The sequence below is a fragment of the Balaenoptera acutorostrata genome, chromosome 10 (genome assembly GCF_949987535.1).
Source record: "Balaenoptera acutorostrata chromosome 10, mBalAcu1.1, whole genome shotgun sequence".
Taxonomy (NCBI): Eukaryota; Metazoa; Chordata; class Mammalia; order Artiodactyla; family Balaenopteridae; genus Balaenoptera; species Balaenoptera acutorostrata.
The window spans coordinates 31,420,417-31,431,393 of record NC_080073.1 but is presented as its reverse complement, the minus strand read 5'-3'; the positions used below and the strand labels follow the sequence as shown (position 1 = coordinate 31,431,393).

At 41.4% G+C, this 10,977-nt stretch overlaps 1 protein-coding gene across 5 annotated transcripts in view; it reads right to left on the bottom strand.

Annotated features, from left to right (window-relative positions):
* Window positions 1-299: 299 nt before the first annotated feature.
* The window catches only part of ACOX2 (acyl-CoA oxidase 2), a 35,684-nt gene continuing 25,006 nt past the window's right edge, over window positions 300-10,977 (bottom strand). For all 5 annotated transcript variants that reach the window (XM_007192348.2, XM_007192350.2, XM_007192349.3 and 2 more), the window contains 3 exons: window positions 10,287-10,504; window positions 3,819-3,951; window positions 300-649 (listed from right to left, as the gene is read on the bottom strand). In XM_007192348.2, the coding sequence (XP_007192410.1) occupies window positions 587-649; window positions 3,819-3,951; window positions 10,287-10,504 (414 nt within the window). In that variant the 3' untranslated portion in view covers window positions 300-586. The remainder of the gene's footprint in view (window positions 650-3,818; window positions 3,952-10,286; window positions 10,505-10,977) is intronic.

Below are 10,977 nucleotides of genomic sequence, written 5' to 3'. Positions count from 1 at the left end.
TGCACAAGTGTTTCCTTTTCTCCGTATCCTTGCCAATACTTGTTATTTATTACCTTTTTAATGACAGCCATTCTGATTGGTGTGCGGTGATCTACATTTTATTTAGATTATACCAAGTGTAGGCACTTTTAGAAGAGGATTGTTTGTGTGCATGTGTGTGTGTATATATGTGTTCTTCTAAGCCCTGGGATAAATAAATGTGTGCTATAAGGACACAAGTGATAACTAATGAGTCTATTGGCTTTTGCTAGATCTAAAGCAAAACCCTGGCATTTAACAAAATAGAAGCTGCAAATGGATAGTGCTACTTTTTTTTATTGTGGGAAATTTCAAACATATTCGGAAGTAGAATAATGTAAACACCCACACACTCATTGAGTAGCTTCAACAATGATTCATTCCCCCTTTTTCTTCCCATGGATTATTTTGAAATAAATCACAGATATTTCATCCACTTCAGTCTGTGTCTCTGGAAGATAATGATTCTTTTTAAAAAATACATACATATGTAGTTGTAGATTTTAATGATGCATATGCCATAGTACCATTACCACGTGGTGGTGCCTCTTGAATGCTGTTGATTATTTCATAGCCTGGATCTCCAGCCTTGTAATAGTGGTCTTATATATTTCTCATAGGCAGGGTTCCCCTGTTTGTAGAAAAAAGTGCATTGTTAAGACAGACTATTTCTGCCAGTATTAATGACTTTTACTTTCAAATTAAGTTTTTTAGTTTCAAAAAAGTAACATTACATAAGGTTCTTAATTTTTAAATTTATTTTTAAAATTCATTTTGTGTGAACATATGGGGAAACATTTTTTCCAAAGGGCATCCTTCCTTTTCTCATGCAGATTTTAAATTGTGGATGCAGGTGGCCAATTAAAAAAACACAGCTATCATTTGCTTTTGGGATTTAATGCAAATAAAAGGCTTGACTCTTTGAGGCTCTTTGAAATTGAACATGTTAACCACAAAGCAAGGAACCAGAAGGTGAAATCAGGTAAGCAATAGTCTATGTCAGAATTGGCTATCCCCATTATTCTCTATTGTGATGTCTTGATTTCTTTTCTTCACAGATCTACCCTCATATTTTATAATATTTACTTGTTTACTTTTTTGCCTGTCTCAGTTAAAACTGTAAGCTCTTTGACGACAGGGTCTATAACTCTTTTGTTCTCCTGTGTCCTCGTACCTAGAATAGTTTCTGGCATACATCATATGCTCAATAAATATTTGTTGAATGATTGAATGAATGCATGGATCAGTAGATGTGTTTAACGCATCTGGCAACTACTTGAATAAATTTCTGCAATAGAATAATTGGGGGGAAATAGGATTCTTATTTTGAAATTATCCCCAGTGGTTCTTTCACTGCTTACATCTATAGGGAATCACTTAGATAGGAGTTCACGTGGGGAACAGGAACAGTCTTTTGCAGTTCATTTCGGAGAAACTGTCGTGAAACAGCATCCAAATCAGGAAAAAAGCCAAAAGGCAGAACACCATAGCGAGAGTAAACCATGGGAGTGCATCATCCTGTCTGGGAATAAAGCTCAGCACTTAACCTGCCCCAGACAGGAGAGACTCATATAATTCTAAGACATTCAACACAGCATAGCACTTTTCTTTTGGTAGAAATGTCAGTGAAATAAATTCCTGTTTGTACTTCTGCGTCTACAAGGCATGTTTCAAAGTAGCTTTTGTTTTAATTTATTTGAAATACCTGTAGTGTTCCTTTCTCTGCTAGTGCAAATGAGGAAAAATGTCTCTAACTGCAGTTTCAACATTACCTACAGCAGATTAGAAAATACACTTTAAAAGGGCTATTTTGGCGGTGCCTAGAGGAGCCAGAAATGTAAGATTAGGGAGCCATAGATCAGTTGTCAACCAAGTGTCGTTTTAACTAACTGGAAACATTCTTCAAGGTCACTTATAATCTTACATTCTTAAAATCGCTGTGCATAAAAGAGCCACGTTGCTGTACCTGCCACCTTTTTTGCGAGGTAACGTAAGCTAGGATGGCGAAAGTTTGCAGTATTGGGTATGCAGCAGGGTCCTTGTCCCGCTGCGTAGGTCACAGAACCATGTTCGTTTACTCCGTAAATGCGAAGTATCTACTCTGTGATAGACCCTGGAGTTGGGAAGATGAAAACTCCACCCTCGTTCACAGTCACGTGGCAGGAGATAGGGAAGAGTGAATGGGATGGCGTGCATCGCCATCCTACCAAGTCTGCTGGTGCTGTGGGTCAGTCATGCCCCGCATCTAGACAAGCCTGCCCTCATATAGTGTCCAGATTAAATTCTTTCAAGATGAAGAGTAGAAACGAGTAAAAGACAAGAAAGCCCCTGTGTTCTTTGGTGAATATGAGGAATCAGGAGAACTGGCATGTTTCCTTGTGTTGCTAGTAAAGCAGGTTTGAGCTAGATATGTCAGTGTTTCCTGACAGGTGTTAAGGCAGGGTAGGTTTTTCTCTTGAGTACCAAAGGGCATGTGTGTTTCTTTAGACCACAGGGGCTAATCTGGAGTGACAGGATTGCTGTAGTTCTATGCCAGGATTTAAATGTGAGAAAGTAGAGAGATCTAATCATTAGAAAAAATAACACACTAGAAGTAGCTTAACTGTACTAAGCAGTACATGTATTGTACCTTCTTTAGGTAAGTTCTTTATCTTTCCTTGTTGAGTTAAAAGGATGCCTTCCTGGAGACAGGGATTGGCCTTCTAGCCGACAACCATCTTGGGGGTAACGTTGTGTTGCAACTTTAGATAACCGTGTTAAATTAAGCTATGAGGTATGACAGGATGCAGAATTTTAAGAGCAAGTCTAACACCATGTTAAGTGTGAACAAAAGCCTGAGAGGTGCCAATTTGATGAGGTGTTAAGACACCTTTTCTGAAATTTGACTGAAGAGGTAAAGAACTAGACTTCATCATCTGAATTACATATCTGCATTATAGAACTTAAAATAACCTGTTGTGTAGCTGTAGAGTGTCTTTGTTTTGATCATCTGTATCAAATCTGCTAGTAAATGTTGGTTCCCCAAATTCTAAATACAGGATTTATTTCTCTAATCCAGTTAATGTAGCCATTGATATTCATAATGTTTCCCAATGAGGCCCATAGCAGAGAGTCTGGGACGCTGGCTGTAGACTGTTAAGATTTTATGAGCCCTTCCCCTTCTTCTGTTAATGAGTTCTGGTGTTCTCTCCTGGGACAGCTGGGGATCTTTTTGCCATAACCCTTGTAATTGTCATTTATTTGGCTTTCCTGGGATACTGATGGCAGTGCAGCAGGCTTCTTTGTCCCTGGGATTTTGTTCCTCGGAGAGAAGAGGGAGGAGGCATCTCTAGCAGGCAGTGAGGGCTGAGAGAGAGACCCCCACCCCCAAGCTTCCTGTCACCCCTGAATACCTACTGTATCAACACGAAACTAAGAGTTAAAAGGCTGAAATTAAGACTGTTAAATCAGTGCAGTGATTTATCTTCTTATTTCTGTTACTTAAAAGCCACTTTGCCACTATGTGTGTATGCTCTTGTGTATGTCAAGCCATGATTTAGAGCTTGGGCCTTTCTCCCAATTCCCTTTACCAAATTCTGAGCAATGCATTTTGCTTATTACAGTTCAGACTCAGAGTTCCTACCAGGCCACATCCCTGCCCCTGGTTTCTTTTATGTATTCTCAAAATATTTTAAATAGACATGCTATGCCAAGCAATTTCTAACCTAATGGGAATCAATTAAAATGGGAAAACGTGGAGGTATATTCACTGCTTGCTCTCGGCTCTCTTGCATAATTTATAATGTGTTCTATTCAACTACCTGAGTATTGGTTGGTGACTTCTGAGCCCACTGGAACAGACGTTCATAGACATTTCCATCATAACAACCAAGTGCTGAATTTAAGCACTGATCGCTGAAGTCAAAGGCATCAGTTAACAAGATAGCATCCTTTCTGAGAGAAAAAAACAAAAGAGTTTGTGAGTATTTTAGATTGCTTTTACGAATCTGATTAATCTGGGATGGTGAATAACAACACCTAATTAGAAGTTGCATCATTATCCACTTTTCGAACAACTCAGCTGTTTTTTTTTAAGTTTTAATTTTTGATCAGTTATATAAGCACAGTATAAAGAGTCAAATAGTTCTTCAAGGCTTGTTATTGAAAATCAGCCTATCCCTGCCTCTCACCTTCATTTCTTCCCCCCTACCCCTAGAGGCAATCAGTTTTAGTCTTTTAGCTGATATTTTGGGAATTTACCTGAATGCCTCTAAATGTCTTGTTTGTATTGCTACTTCATATTCAGTGTTGCTAGATATTATCTGTTGACTATTACAGAAGATACGGATTTATTTTAGCACCACTCTCCTCACCAGTACCGATCATCCCCCTCCCCATCCCCCAACCTCTGCTTCCTCCCCATGGCCTTCCTGCCTCCCAATATAATTACAGTTTTGGCCAGACTGATATTCAGTGCTTACCTTGTTATGACTGTATGTCTCCTGTGTGTTAGTATGACTTTATTTATTCTGTTCACGGCAGAGTCATGTTCCCATCACATCTCTCCTGGTCTAGGGGTCGCTCTCTAGCACTCAAGAGTCTCTCTGTGACTCTCTGTCATAATTCTTAGTGATTTCACTGTCTATGTGGAAGTTCCTCTAAAACTTGATTTCTCCGTTCCTTGAATCTTCTCCTCCCTTGACCGTGTTCTACAGCCTCTCTCTGTCACTGTCTGTCAAGATCACACACCAGGCCTTGTCATCCACATCTGCATCTCACCATAGTCTCAGCCATGTTCTTGTCACTGTCTCCTCTCTTTCTAGCTTACTCCCTCTACTATTCTGACTTCCATAATTCTTATTCTCCCTTTCAAGCAACAAAATTATTTTAACCTATGGAATGAAATATTAAAATAATTGTTCACATGCTTCCCTTCCTTTTTTAGCAGAGGATATAAAATAAAATATGTGATTGTTTGTTTACACTCTTCCCTAACCCTTGTTTCACAGAGTATTTGAGGTGAATGGGATACTGTACTTATTTAATCCTTTCTGGATGGCCTTTAATCATTATTATGAAATGATTTTCCTGTAGGGCTGTTTATGATTCTTTGACCCTCCTGGCACCTACTGCCTATTTAAAGTCCCTCATCTGCATGGTCTCACTTCCCTCATCTGTCTGAAATTCCATGGTCTGTTATATTCACTCCCTCCAAACAATATTCAACAATTTTTCTTTCTTTGTCATACTTGTTTAGCAAAACCCCATTCCTCGTTATTTCCAGTTTCCCCCTGACTTTGCCCCATACCTTTGTAACAATATATGGCTGGAAAAACCAATACTGACAGTTGTCATAAGGACTCAGGTGGGCCCTTATTGCTACCTGGCAGTCATACAACATTCTAATTCATGTACTCATTCATTCTCTTAGATGATTATCTCCCACCTTCTCTTTGATCCTCAGATCTACACTACTCACCTCCCCATCTCTCTTAACCTACATGCCTTGGAGTCCTATTTCACTGGTAAAATAGAAGTGGTAAGAAGAGTTCCACAAGTTCCCACCCATGCATTTAAACATATGGGGTTTTCTCCCATAGCACAGGTAAACTGTCCAGGTTCCCAGCTCAGACCAGTCCCTCCTTGTCCACTAGATGCCTTCCCCTCCTGCCTAGTAGAGAGCAATGTTCCAGAAGTCCTCCTGCCTTTCCCCTATAACGTCAAAATTCCCCTCTCTCCTGGATCATTTCCATCAGTTTACAAACAAGCTGTCATTTCTCCCACCTAAAAACAATCACTTGACTCTTTTTCCCTCTCCATCATCTGACCCGTATCTTGGCTCCGCTTTGTGACAAAACTCCTTGAAAGTGTTCTGCTTGTTTATGCTTGCTCTTTCCACTTCTTCTCCGCCTCTTCTCCTCAACTAGATCCGTTCAGGTTTTCACGCCCACCACTCCACTGAAACTGCTCTCGTCGAGGTCACCTCCTCATCATCTTTGGAGGGTCCCAAGACTCCGTACTTGAGCCGCTTCTCTTCATACACTCACCCCTTGTGGTACCATCCTTCTCATGGCTTTAAATACCAACCATATGCCAGTGACTTCGAAATTTCTCTCTCCAGTCTCACCTGCTTACTAACATCTTACTTGATTTCTAGCAGGCTCTTCAAACTTGATGTATTCAAAGCCAAACTCCTGACCTTCTAGACCTTCTATCCATCCTGCCCAAACCTGGCCCTCCTGTAGTCTTCCCCGTTCATAGTAAATGGCGACTCTGTCCTGGCCCAAAGCCTGAACTCCTCTCTGTCTCTTACATTCCATATCTAATCTGTCAGCAAATCTTTTTCTACCTTCAGAATATATCCAGACTTCTACCACTTCCCACCACCTCCAGTGCTATCACCCTGGTCCAATCCAGCAGCACCTCTCACCTGGATTATCGCAGCAGCCTCCTGACTGGGCTCCCTGCTTTTCACTCTCGTCCCCCTCCCGAGTCAGTTCTTAATATGGCAGCTGGAGTGATCCTTTAGAAACCACCTCGGATCTCCTCAGATTGTGTCTGTCCTATGCTCAGAACCTTCCTTGTTCTCACACAAAGTGAAAGTCAAAGTCTTTCGTCTTTGCAATGACCTACACCCGCTCCGTTGTCGTTCCCAGTACACCCCTAGCTCTCTGACCTCTATTCTCATTCTCCACCTCAGTCGTGCCACTCCAGCTGCTGCGGCCTCTTCTCTGTTTGCGGGATGGACGTGCCAGGCACGCTCTGGCTTCCAGCATTTGTACTTCTCCTTTGCCTGGAATGCCCTTTTCCCAGCCAACCACGTGGCTCCTCTCACCTCCCCACATTCAGATCTTTCCTCAGACATCACCCTCCCCGAGAGGCCTTCTCTAACCTATTTGAAACTACAGTCCTCCACCCCCACCCCCAGCATTCCTCATCCCCCTTCCCTGCTATCCTTTTCTTCGTAGCGTTTATTACCACTTTGCACACTATACGTTTGACTTATTTTGTGTAAGTGTGTTTGTTTCCTCTCCTCTAGTCTGTGGCCTTTTCAATCTGAAACTCACATCCTTCGTTTGAGGAGTATTTTCTTGAATCATTTTGTTAATGATTTGCTCCCTTCTGCTTTATCTGTCTTCTCTTTCTAGACCTGTTCTTTAGATGATGGGCAGTTAGGATCAGTCCTCTTACTATTTTTATCTTCTCTCCTATTTTTGTCTTCTTGCCTTTTTGCTTTCTTTCTGCGAGATTTCTGCAGCTTTGTCTTCCAGTCCTTCAGTTGAGCTTTTCATTTTCACTATCATTAATTTCATAGAGCTCTTTTTTTTTTTTTGTTCTCTGAATATTACTTTTTAAGAAATGACATTCTTGTTTTGTGGTTGCCATATCTCCTCTTAACTCTTTGTGGATATTACTGATCTTTCAAAAAAGTTTTCTTCTCCGTGAAGATTCTTTTGTGACCCTCGAGTTGCCTTGTTCTTGCTTGGTCTCTGTCTTTTATGTCAGGGGCTTTCCTCAGGTGTCTGGTGATCCCTGAGTGTCTGATCATAGCTAAGAGTGGGGCATTAACTAGCTGATTAGAACTCTGGGTGTGCTTGTCAGTGTGGGGTTCCCTATGGGGTGAACTGGGTAGACCATTGGGGGACCTCGGTGTCAGTGTCTTTACTTCTCTCTCCTTTGGGCTGGTCAGATTCTCTAGAGGAGGATCATGTTATCATTTTCCTGCAGGACACTAGCCTGGATGCCAATATGCTGGGAACCAGTGGGAAAAGAGGGCTGGGGGAGAGGGCTGTCAGCATTGACCTGTAAACATTTATTCAAGCCCCTGTTTTCTGTAGGGTAGCCTGATGTTCTTCATCCTCAACTATGCCTGATGTCCCCTAGTCTATAGACCCTCTGTTTACCCTTCTCCCAGGGTGTGGTCAGGGAAAGCCTTAAAACTACTCAGACAGGAGAAGGGGAACTGGGGATTCAACTCCTTCTGAAATAGACTTCCAACGCATCCTGTCACTTTTACCTTCACCCCCATTGCCAGAGGTACCTGGTGCTGTAGTTCTTGAGGTTCTTTGGTGGCACTTGATTGCTTCTTGGCTCTTCCTACTTCTGGTTTGTGATTCAGTTTATTCAGGTCTGCTAAGTCACTGTTTGTCCATCATCTACTCTCCAAATTTCATGTTTCCTCTCCTGTTCTCTTTCTTTGTGGGTTAATGCCTTTTAAAATTTAAATTTTTATGGGTTTATGCCTTTTTAAGTTTTTAAATTAATTTACTGACGTTTTAGTAGGGTTTCAGGAGGGAACAAAAATAAATGCATATGTTCAATCTGCCATCTTTGCCTGGAAGTCTCCCACCTGAGATTTTATGACCATTTAAACAACTAAAAACTGTTTTGGTCAGTTAATTACCATAACACAGAGAGCTGGTTCTTAGTGTCACTTAGAATAGTGTGCCATCCTTCATTTGTCATCTCAGAAACCTGAGGGCGATACTGAATAATCGAGGCCTGGAACACAGGACTGTTAAAAGCATGGAGTCTGTTACAGACCTCATTACCCTGCAGTAGTCGGAAGGTTACTTAGGAACCATAATGTGAGTAAATCAGTTTGTGGGTTTGATGCATGCATAAGTTGTCTGTTTGCGTCAGTGCTGTCTTTCTTGTCTTGAATTGTAAGCCTCTGGGGCCAAGGGATGCACTTAGCATGCTGTTGGAGATTAAAAAAATCATGCTTATGGGTATTAAGGTGATCTTTTGTGTTTCATTATCACTGGCAATTGGGGCTAGAACATTATTGTCTTCATGTGCTTTTAAATGCCAAGCGTTTCAGAAAGTTAGATACACTTGGGCTTGAATTGTGCAGTACTCAGTCATGCTATTAATGGTTCCCACCACTGGATTCTCTATATTAGGGAAAGTTTAATACCCGGGGCATAATTATATCAAATGTAGCTTTTGATAATTTTTGAAGATTTAATTGAACAGACATTTACTGACCACCAACTGTCTCTTAGGTGCTTATTTGGAGTCATATGTAACATGTTGCATATTGTTAGAAAGAAAAAGAACCTGGTCTAGTTTTTTTATAAACCTCCTTCATGAATATCTTATTTTATAAAAAAATTCAAATCTTTATTTATTGGCCGCGCCGCGTGGGATGCGGGATCTCAGTTCCCTGACCAGGGATCGAACCCATGCCCCCTGCAGTGGAAGCGCGGAGTCCTAACCACTGGACCGCCAGGGAATTCCCCTTTCTTTTTGTTCTTAGTCTTGTTGATAATGTGAACTATTGGAGGTTCTAGGGGAAAAGTCATACACACACGTGTCATGCCCCATCCAGCCCCCAACACACACAACAGGCATCCCATTTTTCAGAAAATGTTGTGTTCTCAAGTTAGCTCATTTTCCATCTTATGGACAATGGTTACTAATTAGTATTAATTTCTGTTTCTTCCAGTACCCTGGTCATGTTGGGGCTTTGGTTTTTATATGTTTTTAAAGTGATTATTTAGATTATATATAAAGTGACAGGATGAAAGTGTTGCATTAGTATGTCATGACCCTAACTGCACCGCATCATGCTGCATATAAAAACTGTATTATTGTATTACAAATCAGTATGTGAATTACTAGATTTTAAAAATGTCATTTTGAAGCTGAGGGAGTATTAAAGTGAGTTTAGTCAACTAAGCATATTCAACAAAGATAAGGATAGATTTGAAATAAACAATAGCCCAACCTTCACTTTAACATACAGTTTAAGAGCACATGCTCTGGAGGCAGACAGGTCCTAGATTGTGCCCAGACCCTCCTCTGGCTAATTGTGTGACCTTGGGCCCTAAGCCTGAATTTCCTCCCCTTTAAAATGGGGAGGGTTAAATGAGATGATGTGTATAAAGGCTTTTGGCATAGTGCCTGCCACGCATAAGTGTTCCTTAAGTATTAGCTAAGACCAAGGCTCATTAATATTATTAATTAATACATATTAATACATATTATTAATATGTAGTATGCTTTTATTCATATTCTGTAGATTCTGTCATTTCTGGACAATGTTGAAGAGTTCGACTGAGGTAGCTAGATAATTTATTCTTAAGCATTTTTAGTTGTGATTTTCCCCCCATTTTTTCCTTTCATTAATTCATAATGCTTTATGTTGGTGTAATGACGCCAGGATGTAAACCTGTCCAGGGCTGGTGCTGCTTTTGCCAGACCCCCATTTAACAAGGTTTTAGAGTTGAAGGTTTTGGAGTTTGAAGTGAACAGAGGGCTGAGGGTGAAGGGCAGCCACTCACCGGATGAGGAGGAGCAGGTCCAGGTAGGCTTTTCTCGCCATATCTATTTGGGCGCCGGATAGGAAGCCATCATGGAGAAAGTCGCCCGTGTTAGTCATGATGCCGTGTAAAGCATAGAGATCACAGAGGCGCTTGAGCACCTGCTGAATTGCTGGTTGATTTTCCAGTTTCTCCAGAGCTTCTGTAAAAATCTTCACAGTGACATAGTAGAGGTGTGCCTACAAAGACACAAAGATGTGTTAGCCTCTGATTTCTGCCTCGACAAGTCATCCTGGAAGCTTGGCAAAACTGCTGGAATAAGCTTGCTGTGGCCATGTGTTTCCCAGCAGGCTGACAAGCAGCTGCCTTTCTACTAGCTCACCGCGTCTAACTGAACCTTTTTGACAGGGGTGTGTGCATGCGTGTGTGTGCACGCGCGTGTGTGTGCACGTGCTGGGGGCTGATGGGCTCTGGAACTTGGCCCTTAGTTTCCTCATTTTCCTGGGGCCGGTCAAGTAGGTTTGAAAGTAGAGGGAGAGAATACAGCAGTATTGGAGGCTGACCTGGGGACAGTGGAGGACAGCACTGCTTTTCTCAAGAAAACAGCTACTTATTGTCTGCCGTGTTCAAGGCAGTGGTTGTGTGTGTGTGTGTGTGTGTGTGTGTATGCGTGTGCCTTGAAGTGAGAGAATAGAGGTTCAAGATATACACG